The sequence below is a fragment of the Tursiops truncatus genome, chromosome 15, assembly GCF_011762595.2.
Source record: "Tursiops truncatus isolate mTurTru1 chromosome 15, mTurTru1.mat.Y, whole genome shotgun sequence".
Taxonomy (NCBI): Eukaryota; Metazoa; Chordata; class Mammalia; order Artiodactyla; family Delphinidae; genus Tursiops; species Tursiops truncatus.
The window spans coordinates 59,912,043-59,929,133 of NC_047048.1; the positions used below are offsets into that span (position 1 = coordinate 59,912,043).

Sequence of the window (17,091 nt, forward strand, 5' to 3'; positions counted from 1 at the left end):
AGTAAGCTGCAGGTAATCCTGTGGATCCGGAACCAGGCCAGGCTCTCATCTCAGCGTGAGGGACTGTGGAGTAGCCTGCAGGGACAGCTGAGCCCTCTGGGTGTCCACATTATGGAGACCTCACACACAGTGCTGCAGGTACCATGCCAAGCACTCTACATACATGTTCTCACTAAATGCTCCCAGCCATTCTGGGAGAGAGCAGTGGGGCAGAGTAGTTATGAGCTGAGCATTGTGTCAGATGGTTCAAACCCAACTCTGTGACTTTGCCCTGTGACTCAGTTTTCCTTTCATATCTGTGAAATGGGGATGATATAGCTGACATTTATACAGCACTCACTGAGTACCCATGCACTGTTCTAAATGCTTTACATATCTCTCCCTGTGAAGGAGGTGCTCGTCCTACAGATGAGGAGACTAGAGAAAGCATTTGCCCAAGCCTCACGGTCATTAGTCTGAGAGCTTCACTGTCAGAGTTCCTCAACCACTGCTCAGCAGGACTGTGGTAAGCATGGAGTATGAGGACAGGGCCTGGTCCATTTAATGAGAGTTCAAGAAATGCTCGTTATTATTTGGGAATCATAACAGTAACAAGTGCAGCAATTAAAACCCCTTATATTGTCCCAGCCTGGATTTTGGTCTCATTGGGAGGTGGCTCTGGATATGAATCTGGGTAGTTTGAAGTTATTCAATAGCTGTGTGACTCTAGGGACAAGCCTCTTACCCTCTCTCAGCATCGAGCTTTTCCGAATCTTTAACATGGTCTAGAACTTGGCCCCTAGAGTCCTTTGTGAAGATCCAATGAGCTGGGCAAAACCCTTGGCAGAGCCCTTAGTGGCCCTTCATGGGCACTCACTCAATAAGTGATCAGTACTGATAGCCACAGTCATAGCGAGAGGACATCAGCAAGGGCCATCACGGTAGAACCCGGTCCAGAGCCTTGCTAGTCAGTTGGATACTCATCGGACACTGATTGGCAAGGACACTTTGTGCCGGGGACACGTGAGCATCATAACAGCCCCTGCCCTCGAAGGGCTCCCGGACAGTGGCAACGGTGAGATCAGCCTGGAGCTGAAGGAGCTCAGAAGAGGGGGTCCGACATTTCAAGCTAAACGAGAATGTCCTGTGGGGACAACCAAATAGAAGACTGGGGTTCCAGATCATAGGCACAGGCAGGAAGCATTTCAACCTTCAGAATGCTATGAGACCCATAAAGCCAGTACCCAGCAGGGAGATGGGGTGAGACACAGGCTGGGAAATTTTAGGCAAGAAAGACGACTTTGGGGCTGTAAAGAAGCACATTTCTGGCCCAACTCTCCTCCTTGTGGAGTGACTTTTGGCAAGTTACTCTTGATCCTCCCGTCTTCATCTAGAAAATGGGATGAAATCTCCTCACAGAGTTATTATCAAGATGATGTTTTAAGACAATATGGATAAAGCTAATAATAGGAGGCACTCAAAAAATGGGAGCTCCCCTCCTTTCAGAGAGCCTGGGTTCAGATCCCCGCTCAGTCCCTTACAAGCCCGATGGCCCTGGGTCAGTTACTTAACCTCTCTGAGCTTCAGTTTCCCCATCTGTAATCACATCTACCTCATCCGGTTGTTCTGAAGATCACGTGAGTGAACCTACACAGGAGCACTTAGAGGCCCTGCACGTGTGATGAGTACTGTATAGGCATTAGTATTTTTGCTTCCTATAAGAGGCAGGCTGTCAACTAGATGCTGAAGGAGAGAAATGGAAGAGAGGAGGGCCAGGTCAGAAGAGGAGGACAGGCAGACGCAAGGCAGCAAGACTGCGGAAGGGGCTCCCACTCTGGTTTTTGCTAGCCTTGGACAGACAATCCCAGCATTTGCTCACTTAAGAAAACATCACTCATTTTGAACAGTAATCTGTTCACATAGTTTTGGGTTCAAATAAAAAAGTAAAAAGGTATGCAGCGATATCTTTCTCCCATCTCTGGTCCCCAGTTTCTTATTCTGCCAAAGAAATCCTTATGTGTGTAAAGGGAAATTTTATATATTAGATATATTATGTTCTCTATTATAAATCTTAACCCCTTTTGCACAAATGGTAGCATCATCTACATGCTATTCTGCACCTTGCTTTTTCTCCTCCCACTTTGTAGGTTGCTTCATGTCAGTTCATTCACGGCTTCCTCCATATTTTTTACAGTTACACAATTTCGCACTGTTCAGACGTGCTGCATTCTCAAGCCATTTCCCCACTCCTCTCAACAGGGGGCAGGAGTTGATTTCTCCATTTGATAATTAGAGGAGCTGGACCGTGGAGTGGGGTTGGAGTGACTGGACGGGTCACCACAGTCAGGACCTGAACCCAGACATCCACGCCAGATCTATTTCCAATGCACTCAGCTTGGGGATAGTTCTCAAGCACCCCATGGAGAAAGGCTCTGGGCAGATAGCCCCCGGGTCATGGAAGGCCCTTTGGATCATACCTCTCTGCATCCTATCTCCACTTGAACACCTCGGGCTGGAGTGGCCCCTGGGTCGCCATTGTGGTGGAGGATCCTAGGATCCTTCCAGGCGGGCCACTGAAAAGACCTGGATCAGCTCAGGGGAGGGGCGTGAGAGCACTGACCATCTCTCACAGCCGCTTGGGGCAGCCTCCGTCTCCCCAGGGGCCCAGGAAGAAGACATTTTCAAAAGAAAACACTTTCAGGCCCATGGGTGTGTTGAGCAAGTGCCCCTGAGACCATTTTTTACCCAAAGATGCTCCAAGCAGATCCAGAGGCAGGGGCAGGGCTTGTGGACACCAAGCTGGGCGCTGGGGTCAGGGTGATTACCTGTGGGCCTGTGTGGTTCTAACCAGGCTCCGGGGAACCCCAGGAGATGCAGGCAGAGCCAGAGCCTGGCCTGGGCGTAGTCTTGCCCTTCAGTCCTGCCTGAGAGCCCCTCTTCTTCAAGCCCCCCCACATCTTATCTAAGCCAGAGATACCAGGCAAAGCCTGGGAGAAGGCTGCTCCCCCAGGGCCCCAGGTGCCCCCTCCCTCTTTCTCTTCCTGCTTGTTCCAACACCACTCTCCCCCCAGTCAGTTCATGGGAAGAATGCCGTGTCCTCTGAATGGGGGCCAAGAGTGACAGGTGGTGGCAGTCTGAGCTGCATGGCCCCTGGTGTAAGAGATCCTCTCCTCCGCCCCCGCCTCCCTGCCTGTGCCCCTGCCTCCGCCTCTGCCCACCCGGCCCAATCCCTTACAACTGCCCCAGGACCGCTCCTGGGCAGCCGCTGCGAGACAGACAGACACCAGATTGCCTCTCTCTGCTCCAGGTGCCTCTCTCCCTTCAGTCAGCTGGCCCTGGCCTCCTTTCAGCCAGACAGGAGGAGGAATCCTGCAGTCCGACACACCTTTCTCTTCTTTCTGCAGCTAGAAAGACTTGAGTTAGACAAGCAGAAGCACACGCCTCCCTGCCTCATGGCGACAGAAAACGGAGCAGTGGAACTGGGAATCCAGAGCCCATCAACAGGTGCCAAGCTGGGGCAGGAGATGGAGGGAGGAGCTTGGGAAGGGGTGTTTGTTTGAATCCAGAGTTGGGCCTGTTCCTCAGGGGGAATTCTGTGCCTGAGGCCTCCTTTATGGTGCATGGAGGACCAAGAAATCAGGGTTATCTCTGGTACAGTGGGGCTGGATCAAGGGCCAACATGAAGCCTTCCCCAGAGAGACTGGGAAAACATGAAGTCCCCATTGTTGGCGCCTGAACACTCAGGGCGAGGGATGGCAGGGGCATCAAGGCCCACCAGGAGACCAGAGCCTCCTACACAGGGCCGCCGAGGTCTTGGCAGCCCACCTCTAGAGCCCATGGAGTGGCCCCAGAGGCTCAGTGGGACAAGCCCTTGCCAATTGTGGCCTGGGTGGGGACCTGGGCCTGGAGCTGGTCTCCGGCCAGCCTAGCTGGGGAAGGAGTTGTAGGAGGGTGGATCCTGACTGGTGTTTCACCTCCTTTGCAGACAAGGCACCTAAAGGTGCAGCAGGTGAAGGACCCCCAGCTGCAGAGAAAGACCCTGATCCCCCAAACCCAGAGAAAGAACTTGGTCCCCCAGACCCAGAGAAAGAAATTGGTCCCCCAGACCCAAAGGAAGAACCTCATCCACCCACCATGAAGAAAGATGCTGAAGCCCCAGCCCCAGAGAAAGGGGATAGTGCCTTGGCCCAACCCTCAACCAGCAGCCAGGACCCCAAGGGAGAAGGACACCGGGGTGGGGGGCCTGCGGAGGGCAGTGCTGGGCAGCCGGCCGCCCTGCCCCAGGAGACCGCGACAGCCGAGGTCAGTGTCAAGAAGCCCGAGACCAAGCAGGGGACCCCAGGCAGCCAGGACCTCGGAGAACCCAAGCTGCACAAGAAGGCAGCAGAGGGCCAAGCAGCAGCCAGGAGGGGCTCACCCGCCTTTCTGCACAGCCCCAGCTGCCCTGCCGCCATCTCGAGGTGAATGGCCCCTGGCCGGGAGCGGGGAGGGGCCCTGCAGTTCCTCTGTCTTGGGCACCGTCATCACACTCAGTGCTAGACGGGGTAGTTCTGATGTTCACCTCCCTCTGTCCTGGGCATCGGCCTGACCACTTTGTCTCCCTGCAGAAACCAGGATTTTGTGATAGTTCACAGAAGCCTGGAATGTCATGCAGGAGAGGTCCTCAAAGACCTCTTCGCCAGGCATCTGGAGTCCAGAGTTCCCCTTACCCCATGAACTTGGGTCTCACCAAGGGCAGGACTGAGATGTCAGGAGGAAAAGATAACCTGTCTGCTTAATAGAATTATTGGTATAATATGGAAAAATGACTAATAACCAGACTGATAGATCATTACCAATACTCTTAGAACCATAATATAGCACCAGTCTCATGGTGCAATCCGTTATCCTTACCTGAATGCCAGTCATATTAATGAGGTTATTAATGATGTATTTATTGTAAGCCACAATAATAACACTTACCATATCAGTTTGAATTATGTGGTAATATAAATTAATATCATTGATACATTATCAATTGCATCACCACAGTTTTATGAATCAAGAGCTACATAACCTTCCTCATTGTTGCCACATAATGATTAACCAAATCAACAATCCTGTTAACAGTTATTAATGATCTATTAGTGCATTGATACTCAAGATAGCAACCACAGACATGGGAATTCCCTGTTGGTCCAGTGGTTAGGGCTCCGCGCGTCCACTGCAGGGGGCACAGATTAATCCCTGGTCGGGGAACTAAGATCTCGCATGCCATGTGGCGTGGCCAGGAAAAAAAAAACCATAGACGTTTAGGGTATTATTAACATCCCTTGATTTTGTATGAAGTGAATTCAGATGCATCACCCCACGCGTGTGGGGTGGGGGCGGGGTCTTATTACCTCCAGATTGCAGATGGGGCTCTGGGAGACCTGCCTGCTGGCGGGGCTGTGGCTGCTGAGGGCGTCACCTCTGTGTTCTCACTTCTAGCCCTGAGAAGCCGCTGGCTGAGAAGCCCCCAGATGAGGCATCAGAACTCATCTTTGAAGGGGTGCCCGTGACCCCAGGCCCCACGGATCCTGAGCCAGCCAAGGTAGCAGAAGGAGAGAAGAACCTCCCGGAAGGCAGCCAGAAGGAAACAGAAGAGAAGGTTCCAGGCCAGGCTGGCCAGGCTGAGGTGCAAGGGGACACCTCGAGGGGGATCGAGTTCCAGGCTGTTCCCTCGGAGAGATCGGAGGTGGGACAGGCCCTCAGTCCCACAGCCAGGGAGGAGGACTGCTTCCAGATTTTGGGTAGGCCGGGGCTGCCCTGGGGCTGAGGTAAGAGGGAGCGGGCTCCCCATGTCTCCCCACTTAGAGGACTCAACCTTTCTGAGCTGCCTCATCGAGCCTGATCCATCTGTCACCCAACCCCAGGAAGTACGAGTTCCTGGTCCCCTTTGAGAGATGGGGAAACGAGGGCTAAAAAAAGGGAAGTGGGGCACCCCAAACCCATAGCTAGAACAGGATATGAACCTGTCAGGACAGCCTGACTCCAGAGCTCACTTTTTACTTTCTTCTACTTCGACTAAAATGGGGCTTTAAAAAAAAAAATCAGGCACGTTATTGGAGCAACACCAATTCTCTGGACAGTGGGATTTGAAGTCAATCTGTAGAAAGGCTCAAGTGCCAGGCTTTGGTAGTTAAACTGCATCCTGGGCGGGTGGGAAGGCTCCTGGGAGCCATAGAGGGTTCTTGAGCTGAAGAGCACAGGTGTGTGTGTGGTGGGGGCAGGGTGACCAAGGTAGCTGGGCACGTGAGATGGGGCAGGACTGTGGCCTTAAGTGACGACGGTTTATTCAGCGGGCAGCAGGGAGCCACTGAGCATGAGTGAGCTTGGCGAGCAGGTGAATAGGAAAAGGGCCTGGGCAGGAGTGTGGCAGGGCTGGGGGTGGGTTGAGATGGGGTCAGGAGAGCCCGGAGTGTCCTGAAAACCCCCCTTCTCCAGGCTGAGGTGCCCTGGGAGACCCGCCAACCTGCCTGGTGAGCGGCACAGTGCCACCCAGACAGGGTGGGAGGGCCTAGGCGGCTGGGCGGCAGCCAGGAGCCCTGCCTCCTCCCCTGAGCAGCGGCCCAGACCTCCGGGCCCACTCCACCCTGCGATCACATCCTCGAGTGACGGACCTGAACAACCTCCAAGGGCCGCCTGATTTATCACCGGCTTCCCTGCGGCCTCTTGCTATTTATAAAGAGGTTTCCACTCCCCATGACTCAGCCTGTCTGTCCCCATGCTGTTCCCCATGCTGTTCCCCATGCTGCCACTAGGTGGCAGCCTCTCCCTACCAACATCTCCATCCCTGGCCCACCCCCACCCCACCCCACCCCCAACTCTGCCTCTGGGCCAGGTCCAGGTAGGACACCCATTCCACAACTGGTGAGAGCTTGCAGTGTTATTAGAGGGGATGGTAGGCAGGTCCCATCCCCCACCGCAACAGACATAGTAACCCCTATTGGGCACTCCACCATTATAGATGCCTTTTTTTTTTTTTCTTTAATGGAAATGCAGATAGCTTGGGATGGAGACTTCATACCTTATAATGTGGGAGGGTCCGAGAAGTCCAATCAGCCGTCCCCACTGTTGTGCCGGGAGAAGCTGAGCCCCCCTCTGACAGAGGCAGAGGCCTCCCAAGGAGGGTGTGTGTTGGTAGCAGAGCTGAAATTGGAAACTAAGCCCCTAGCCCCTATCCTGGAGCCAGCTGTCCCCCAGGTATCACTCGCTGAACTTCCCTGGATGGGGCTCAGGCCAGGCAGGAGGGTGTGGTGGCAGGGTGGGTCCTCAGCAGCCCTGGCACTGACTGTGATGGCTTTGCTCTGCTCTACAGATGACTGCCCACCACCCCCGGCCCCGTTCCCCCACCGCATCGTGGAGCTGAGGACTGGGAACATCAACAGTCAGTTCAGCCTGAACTCCAAGGAGGCACTGGGCGGGTGAGAGCCGGGGCCTCAAGCCCCTGGCCCACCAGCAGGAAAGCATCGAGCCCCCAGGCCTTACATCTTCCCCATGAGAGGCCCAGACACTCCGACTGGACATGAGCCAAGTCGACAAAATTGGTTCCACATGGTCACACTTGTGTGCAGCCTGTCACATGGCTGGTGTGTCACTGTCACTCACACAAACACACCACTGGTCATTCAGTGTCTCCCATAGGAAGCATATAGTATTTTCCTGTCTGTCTCAGTTGCAGGCACCACTGACCGCTCAAGGCAACTCCTGCTTTGTCAAAAGTCCTCCCCCAGGGCCCAGGGCCCCTCCCTGCCACAGTCTGCGAGCTGCACATCAGCGGCCATCCTTTGATGAGCCTACCCTTCCTGGGCCTGAGGTCTTTGTGGTTCAGCCATTGTCCCTGCAGTAGAGCTCACAGTTTCTGGAGGGAATCGGAGCTGGCTGGGATGTGCGCCCCCATCTCACAGGGAACAGAGCACAGCCCCTCACCCCATGCCTTAGAACTCCCTCATTCCCAGCCTCTTCTCTCTCCAGTGGCAAGTTTGGAGCAGTCTGTACCTGCACAGAGAAAGCCACAGGCCTCAAGTTAGCAGCCAAGGTCATCAAGAAACAGACACCCAAAGACAAGGTAGTGGGGGTCTGGCTGTGTGGGAGGGGGAGGGGATCCTTGGAGCGGGTGCCTCTCACCTCCCTCCACGCACCCATCTGCACCAGGGGCCTGGTGTACGAAGCTTAATGCACTGAAGATATCACACAGATAGACAGACAGACAGACAGGTAGCCCTACCACAGGGGCCTGATGCCCCTGACCATAAACTTGACCCCGCGGTTAGAGAATTTATCCTGGGGACTTACCCCCTTCATGCCCTCTGTTCAGTTCAAGTCAATAAGTGCCGATAAGCGCAGGCTCTGGGCCAGGCCCTGTGCTGGTGCTGGAGGTCTCAGAGGGAAGTCAGTTGGTCCCTGCCCTCAGAGAGCACCAGGGTAAACAGGCCTCGAGGACTCTGCCTCTAACACCCAGCCCAGGCCCGCTTCAGAGCGGTGTTTGTTCAAGGAGTGAATGAATGGCTGAATGAATGAGGCAGAGGCTCATGTGGAGTGAGGGAGTCGGGTGTGTGAGGAGGTGATGGTGACCTAGCAGGCTGGCATGGTGGGAGCTGTAACTCAGGAAAGCTAGGGTGGGGGGTCACAAAGGAGGCTCCTGACTCACCTGTGGGTTCAGGGAAGCTTCTCCTGAATGAAGACTTTGAAGAAGGAGGAGCTGTTTTCCAGTGGGGAAGGCGGGGGAGAGAGTTTCAAACAGAGACGACTGTGGAAAGAAAGGCCTGAGGGCCAGAAACGGCAGGTACCTGCTGGGAACGCTTGAGTCAAGGTCAAGGCCAGGGGAGCAGAGACAGCAGAAGCCTAGAGAAGCAGGAGAAGCAGCTCCGGAGGAAGTGCTGCAGCCCTGAATTCCTCACCGTGGCTCTGAGCTCATATGAACAGCATGGATTTTCTATGTGACTCTGTCTTTCTCTGTCGCTTCCACTTGACGGGGCCTGGATCCATGTTATTGACTGCTGGGTCCAAGGCCTCTATCATGGACCTGGCTCAGCATAGGTGCTCAAGACATATGTACTGTGTAAATTAATTGGAGTCAGCTGTTGATTAATTAATTATTGGGCACTTTTTCTGTGCTGTTCAATTTGCCAGGTGCTAGGAAAATGGTAGTAAACAAGTCCTGACGTGCTAGAGAGCAGGGACAGAGGCTAAAACCAAACTAAAACAAAAAGCATGGTGTCCGGACCTGAGAAGTGTTAGGAAGAAAAGTAAAGCCAAGTAGGAACAGGGTCGATGGGGGCCGTTCAGATAGGATCAAGTGAGGTTAGGCCTCTCTGAGGAAGTGGCATGGAAGGTGAGATATCAACCAAGGAATGGAATAACGGGAAAAACGGAGCAGTCCAGGTAGTGATCCAATGCTCTGGGGGCATAGTTCCTGGGAGAGACCTGATCTGTAGCATTTGCCAATTTCCCTGGTGTAAATATTCCTACCATTGTTGATTTCACAGATGTGACCACTGGTTTGCAAACTTTCTGAAAGTGACAAATAATGGCAGCTGAGACTAGGAAGGCAGTGATGGGGGAGGTGAGAAATTATTGGATTTGTAATCTAGCTTAAGGGTAGAGTCAAAGGATTTACTGATGGGTTGGATGAAGGGTGTGAGGAAGTGAGAATAAGACAGGAATCTAGGAAAGCTCCTAACTTTTTGTCCTGCACACCCAGGTGAAGAGTGATGGTCTTTTGCTGATGGGCAAGCTGGGGGCAACTCAATTGTGGGGAAGGGGTGGTATCAAGAGTTTAATTTTGGACATGAGAGATTTGAGATGCCTGTTAGTCAGACATTCAAGGGGAGGGAAGGTAGGCAGTTGGAGAGATTGGTGTCTGGAGTTTAAAGGAGCACTCAGTGGTGGAGATATGGATTTGGAAATCAATCACATTTGGATGGAATTTCAAGTCCTGGTACTTGAGGAGAACGCCCGGGGGGAGAGTATAGAGCGGGTAGTGCTGAGCAGGGAGGATGGAGCCCACTGTTCAGCCAGGGGGAAGAGAAGAACCAGCAAAGGAAAGGTGTCCCAGCAGGAGTGACTGTGTGGTGAGGACACAGGCTTGAGGGTGGGGAGAGGTGGGAGGTGAGGAGACCAGCGAGGAGGAGGTGGGCAGTGGTCCAGGCAAGGCCCAACAGGTCTGGTCAAGGGCGAAGGTGTGGAGGGTGGAGGGCAGGGAGTAATGATGCTCGGATGGTACCCCTGACTTCCCTGGTCCCCAGGAAATGGTGATGCTTGAGATCGAGGTTATGAACCAGCTGAACCACCGCAACCTGATCCAGCTCTATGCAGCTATTGAGACCTCGCACGAGATAGTCCTCTTCATGGAGTAGTGAGTGCCATCAGTGGGGTGGGACCTGGGGAGGGGGCAGCGGGCCCTGAAGCAAGCCTGCAGAGGGGTCTGTGCACACAGCATCGAGGGCGGCGAGCTCTTCGAGAGGATTGTGGACGAGGACTACCATCTGACTGAGGTGGACACCATGGTGTTTGTCCGGCAGATCTGCGACGGGATCCTCTTTATGCACAAGATGAGGGTTCTGCACCTGGACCTCAAGGTACTGGGGTGGGGGCTCCCGGGAGGGGTCGGGAGCGGCCTCCAACCACCTGAGACCAGCGTCGCAGCCAGCCATCCCTCCATCCCCCAACCCCTCCTCCTCCTCCATCCAGCCTTCCATCTGTAGATTCAAAAAGGGTGTATTGAGGGCTTCCCTGGTGGCGCAGTGGTTAAGAGTCCACCCGCCGATGCAGGGGACGCGGGTTCGTGCCCCGGTCCAGGAAGATCCCATATGCCGCGGAGCAGCTGGGCCCGTGAGCCATGGCCGCTGAGCCTGCGCGTCCAGAGCCTGTGCTCCGCAACGGGAGAGGCCACAACAGTGAGAGGCCCGCGTACCGCAAAAAAAAAAAAAAAAAAAAAAAAAAAAGGGTTTATCGAGCATTTAGTAAGTACCAGGAGTCAGGGGACACATCAGAGAGCAAAAAAGACTTGGTCCCAGCTCTCAGGAGCTCCTAGTCTGGTACTAAGTACTTGCTGAAAGGGTCTCTTGCCCCACACTCAGTGTCTCACACGTGAAACTTGCTGATAAGCGTTGCAAAAGCGCCTGCCTCAGTGCAGGCCTCTGACAGGCACTGCGAATGTTTGTTCATTTATTCCACAAATATCTGTTGAGGGCCTACTAGATGCCAGGCAGTGTTCTAGGTGGTGGAGATCCAGTGGTGAACAAAATAGATAAAAACGCCTGCCTTCATGGAGCTTACATTCTAGAAGGGGAGTCAGAAAAACACATCAGCAAGTATAGTGTCAGTGCAGCAATACACACGTGGCAGGTGCTAACGAAATGTGTAGTGAAAGATGATGTCTCTCTTCTGACCTTGCTCATTAGTAGCCTGCATGTAGCAGTTCAGGGAGAGCAAATAGATTTCATGCATCCCACCAACTCTGATCAGCTGGCAGTGGCTGTCTGGAGCTGAGACATGGCTGTGGCGTGGAGTGGGCAGGAGCCCCATGAGTAGCGGGTAGCTCCATCCTTATGGCAGGTGTTAATGTTTGTGGGATCAGTGGCAAGGCTAGTGGAGAAGATGAATTCTGAACACTGATGTGGGTTAGCAAAGTGGATGGTCCTTTCATTCATTCACTTGGTAGATACGTACCAAGTACCTGCTCCTGTGCTACTGTGCACAGTGCTGGGCATGGGCATTACCATCAAGATCATGAGGACACGCCCCTGTCCCACGGAGCCTACAGGTCATAGGGGAAACAGACATTCATACAGTAATAACCCAATGAATAGATCATTTTAAACCATTAAAAGTGTTATGAAAAAGTACGTGAGAGTAATGGGGAAACATACAAGGTGTAACTGGAGAAGCAGGCAAGGGCTGGAGCATTCGAGGTCCAAAGCAGGAAATGCTCCCGCTGCTGTGGGCTAACACCTCCACCGTGCTTACTAGGGGTCAGAGCTGCTCAGGGTGTGTTCAGAGTGTGTGACAGCCCATTGGGTCAGGTGTGCTGTTATCATCCCCACTGACAAGCGAGGAAGCGAGGAGGGTAAAGAGATGAGTTTCAGTGGGGCCACCGTGGCAGCAGGGCATTTAGGAGGCGGTCATAATAAGCCAGGAGAGAGATGATGGGTCTGGAACCAGTGGCAGTGGGGGAGGGATGGGAAGTGGTCAGATGATGGATGCATTCTGAAAATAGAGCCAGCTGGGTTTCTGATGGTTTGGATGGGGGAGGGCGGAGGGAAAGGAAGGAGTGTGGGTGACTCCTGAGTTTCTGGACAGAGTGGGTGCCTGCGTGGTGGCATCGGAGCCTGCCCTTCTCCCGTGAAAGCCATTTTCTTTGGGGTAGGGCAGGGTCTCCAATTAAAATGCAGTGTCCTGGGAAGAAGGTCAACCTTAAGTCTCTGTATCCTAAAGTGTGTTTTTTTTTCAGCAAAGCAGTAAGTTTTTCATCAATAAAGGGTTTCACGTCAAGTCACTTGGGTGAACCATAACCTGAAGGCACTTCTCAGGGCTCTGGCTGCAGGGCTTTTCAGGAAGTCCCCTGTCCTCCAAAAGGAGGTCTGAATCTGTCTCATTTCCCCTACCAATTGTGTCCTGGGGCCTTTCTTTCCTTTCCCTGTTTCGGGGAGCACTGGGTTGGGCTGCTGAAGTCACTAGCATCCTGCTCTGAATGAGCGCAGCAGTGTGAAAGGACCTTCAGAAAACCTATCAGTTGGGGCCTCAGATCAGATGCACACAAGGCCCAGACGAAGAACAGAACCCCATTAAACGAGGCAGAGGCCCCGGGGAAGTGGAGGACTTCTGCCTATCACAGGGGTCAGGGGCAGCTCCCTCCCAGCCGTGTGTAGCCATGCGGCTGGGGCTTCCAGTGTTTAAGGAGGTGCTGAAAATCAGGGTTTTTGTGCAAAATCTGCCTTTTAACCATTGTTAACTACTTACGATGTTTCTGCCCTGCAACCTCAGATTAGTCCTCTGTCCTTGTGTTACATGAGGAGGAAATGGAGGCCCAGAGTGGGAGGGATTAGCCTTGCATGTGACTCTCATATTCACCTGTGCTTGGGGCACAGGATTTCTGGGAGCCTTGGTTGAGTGTCTGCTGGGCGCTTTGTTAGACGCTGAGTGGGGGAGCAAGGAGGCCTGGAGAAGGTGGTTCCTGCCCTGGAAGAGCTCCTCTCGGGCGTCAGGATCCTCCTCTTTGCCTGGAGCAGGCAGGTCTGAGGGTCTCTGATGGGCTGTCCACTCTGGCAGCCTGGGCCTCTAGTCCCGGGAGCCTGGGACTTGGATGGACCTGGGCGGGGAGGGAGGGTGAGCCAGGTCAGAGGTCAATCCAGGCCACCCCCTTCTCCTCAGCCAGAGAACATCCTGTGTGTCAACACCACGGGCCATTTGGTGAAGATCATTGACTTCGGCCTGGCACGGAGGTACCACCTGGGTGGGTGGCATGGCAGGGCCAGCCTCCAGGTGGGCAGGGCTGGGGGAAGGTTGGAGGGTGTCTGGGAATGGCCTGGGAGTTGTGCTCTGAGCTCTTGGCCTCACCTCCAGGTATAACCCCAACGAGAAGCTGAAAGTGAATTTTGGGACCCCAGAATTCCTGTCACCTGAAGTGGTGAATTATGACCAAATCTCTGATAAGACAGACATGTGGAGCCTGGGGGTCATCACCTACATGCTGTGAGTCCTGAGGGTGCCTGTTGTTTATGGGGTTGGGGCACATGGGTGGGCAGCTGAGGCCTAGATTGCTTCCACCTCCCCACTCCCTCAGTCAGGGGTTTGTGGGGCATTGGGCGTGCTAGGGCGAACCAGGAAAGGGAACTCTGTACCCATTTTATAGATGGAGAAACCAAGGCCCCCAAAGGCATAGTGTCCCAGCCCAGGGCTCTGGGCAGCAGAGCTTTGATGACCCAGTGCACTCATCATTCCTATTCTTCACTCTAACCCTGGGAAGCTGGGATGATTATGCCCATTTTACAGATGAGAAGAGTGAGGGTCAGAGAGGGGAAGTGACTTGCCCAAGGTCACCCAGCCAGATTCAAACCCAGGTCTGTCCCATATGAGAGGCTGGGGGTCTTTTCAGTGCATGGTGCTGCTTCCTAGGCTCTGTCCCCATCCCTGACCCAATCTCACCTCCCTGCTCCCTGCCAACCCCTCCCTCTAGGCTGAGTGGCCTCTCCCCCTTCCTGGGAGACGATGACACCGAGACCCTGAACAACGTTCTATCGGGCAACTGGTACTTTGATGAGGAGACCTTTGAGGCCGTGTCAGACGAGGCCAAAGACTTTGTCTCCAACCTCATCGTCAAGAACCAGAGGTGAGGCTCACCCCAGGACACGAACCCCGTGTGTGCAAGCCCAGTGTGTGTGTGTGTGTGTGTGTGTGTGTGTGTGTGTGTGCGCGCCCGCTGGGCGGGAACTGGGCCAGGAGGCCAGTGGGGTGGTGCCTCCCTGGCCTGCCACCCACCCTCACTGCACTGCCCCCTCCCCACAGAGCCCGGATGAACGCTGCCCAGTGCCTCGCCCACCCCTGGCTCAACAATCTGGCAGAGAAAGCCAAGCGCTGTAACCGACGCCTCAAGTCCCAGATCTTGCTTAAGAAATACCTCATGAAGAGGCGCTGGAAGGTACCACAGAACTGAGGGTGGGGCGGAGCAGGGGATACAGGGCAGGAAGAGTCCTGGCCCCACTAGCCCTGTGTCAGCCGGTTCGGTCTGGAAAACAGAATTGGTTTTTCTCTTCTTGTCCTGGGCTGGCTACTGCCCTGGGTAGTGGCCCTCCACCCACCCATCTCCACTGTAGGGAGGGGTGTCCATTTGTGGCTCGGGCTCAGGAAAAGGTCTCTGACCCCATCACAGGCTTCCTCCCCTCATTTCACAAATATTTCTTGAGCATACACTACCTCTAGGCACTGGGGATACAGCAGTGGACAAAGAGACAAAGATTTCAGGCTTTGTGGACTTGCTTTTGGTAGAGGATGGAGAGTTGCTAAAAGGAGTTAAGGAAGGGCTCTAGGAAAAAATAAGGATGGTCGGGAGTTCTGGGGAGAGGCTGCACTTCTTAGTAGGGTGGCCAGGGAGGGCACACTGAGAAGGAACATGTGAACAAAAACCTGAAGGAGGTGAGGGCTGAGCCAGGCTGGTATGGGGGGAGGAGTGTGCCAGGCAGAGGGAACAGCTGGTGCAAAGGCCCTGAGGCAGAAGCATGGTGGTCAAGTGTGAGGAACAGGTAGGAAGCCAGCACGGCTGGAGTGGAAGAAGCAAGGAGTAAGGGAGATGTCCAAGAGGATTGGGAGGCAGGGCGTGGAGGGACTCGGCCATGATGAGGGGTTTTTACTTGGAGTGAAATAGGAACCACTGTACTGCCTTGAGCAGAGGGGTACTCAGGTTGAATGAGGGCGGGAGTCCTGGAGGCTGCAGTGTCACGGGGGCCCCCTGCGGCCATTTTGGGCACTGCGCCCTCCCTGGCATGGAGCCCTCCTGGAATGAAGGTGACCTTGGGAGACACTCAGCTGTCCTACAGCTTTCCCCCTGCCCTGCTGCTGACTGGGACCCCTCTCCCTCATCTCTCAGAAAAACTTCATTGCTGTCAGTGCTGCCAACCGCTTCAAGAAGATCAGCAGCTCAGGGTCACTGATGGCTCTGGGGGTCTGAGCCCCAGGAGCAGCTGAGGCCTGGACGCAGCCGTACAGTGGCCGGGGCTGAGGCCACACAGCCCAGAAGGCTGGAGCAGACGGGCCAGATTGCCGGGGCTGACTGGCCAGGACAAGGCTGCACCAGGCTGGGAGGCTCGGGGCTCCCGTGCCCCCACGCAGTGACTGCTTCCCCGACGTGCGCTGCCTCGGATATGGCCTGACTCCATCCTGCTACTGCCTCCCCAGACAGGGCTCCGGCCCGTCAGCCACAGCCCAGATGCCACGGGCCCTGCCGAGACGCCGCCCGGCTCACCTTCTCGGAACTGCTGCTCTGGTGACCCCTGCTTGGCCTCACCTGGGGCATCCCTGGCCTGGGCTTGCTCCTAGCTAGAGCAGGAGGGCTGGGGCTCCTGGCATATGGGGTTTCTGCAGTTGGGGGTGGGAGGTCCTTGGTGGGGCAGGAAGGCAGACGGCGATTCCTAAGGCGCAGCTGCCAGGGGAGACAGAGCAGGCTTTGTGAAGGAGGACCTCCATGCCCCCACCCGCCTCCCCACTCCCAGCAGATAAGGCCTGACACACCATCTGGTCTGGCCCGGCCCCCGCCCACCTTCCTTGCGACCACCAACACACAGGAACTCTGTGTGAGAGAGGACACCCAGCCCGGGCCTGGTGGAGGGGGAGGGGAGGACAGGGGAGACCACCCCCGAGCTTTCCTGAAGGCCAAGCCGGCCCAACCCAGCCACTCTGGCCCCCATTCCAAGGGTCACCCACGGCCTCGGATGATGGCGTCAGCAGGCCCAGGAGGCGTGGGAAGGCCATCGGCAGCCCCCAACCCGCTCTCAGCTTGTGCCTTGTAAATAAATGTACAGGTTGGAAGTGGCCTCCTTTCACGGTGTGTGCGCGCCCGGGTGAGGCCTCAGCGGGCCACCGTTCACGGATCACTGCTGCGGGCCAGGCACCTTAGCAGCCTCAGGAGCCAGGCTACCCAGTGTGTGATCTAGGCAAGTGGCAGCCCGCTTTGTGCCTCGGTTTGCTCATCTGTGAGAGGGAGGGCACAGCACCAGCCAACATTTAGGGGTGACATTACTGTGTGTCCGGCTCTATTTAAGTGCTTGTATGTCTATTAACTCATTTATGAGGTCATGAGGTAGATATTATTATTATTCCTCTTTTACAGAGGGGGAAACTGAGGCTTAGAGAGGGGAAGGAACTTGAAGGCCTTTCAACAAGTCAGAAGCCGGGGCTTGAACTGGACTCTTCTACCTCCCATAGCAAGGCTCTGCCCGCAAGCCCACTCCGCTTCTCACCGAACAAGGTGTAAGCAGAAAGCAGAGTCTCCAGGTGGAGCCAGAGGTTTGGGCCTGCAGTGGTGGGTGTCCTCCAGGAGGCCTGGGGGAGACAGCTGTTCTCCGGTCCCTCCTATGGGCCCCAGCCCGCCTCACC

At 54.9% G+C, this 17,091-nt stretch overlaps 1 protein-coding gene across 1 annotated transcript; it reads left to right on the top strand.

Moving 5' to 3' along the window:
* The first annotated feature begins 3,211 nt into the window (after positions 1-3,211).
* MYLK2 (myosin light chain kinase 2) lies at positions 3,212-16,515 on the top strand. The gene is made up of 13 exons (XM_033839922.2): positions 3,212-3,286; positions 3,384-3,483; positions 3,965-4,439; positions 5,449-5,750; positions 7,319-7,424; positions 7,975-8,068; positions 10,248-10,357; positions 10,439-10,580; positions 13,375-13,445; positions 13,567-13,695; positions 14,180-14,332; positions 14,509-14,641; positions 15,587-16,515. Exons 2-13 carry the CDS (start codon positions 3,432-3,434, stop codon positions 15,665-15,667), a joined length of 1,848 nt encoding a protein of 615 aa, XP_033695813.1. The 5' UTR covers positions 3,212-3,286; positions 3,384-3,431; the 3' UTR covers positions 15,668-16,515.
* The last annotated feature ends 576 nt before the right edge of the window (positions 16,516-17,091 follow it).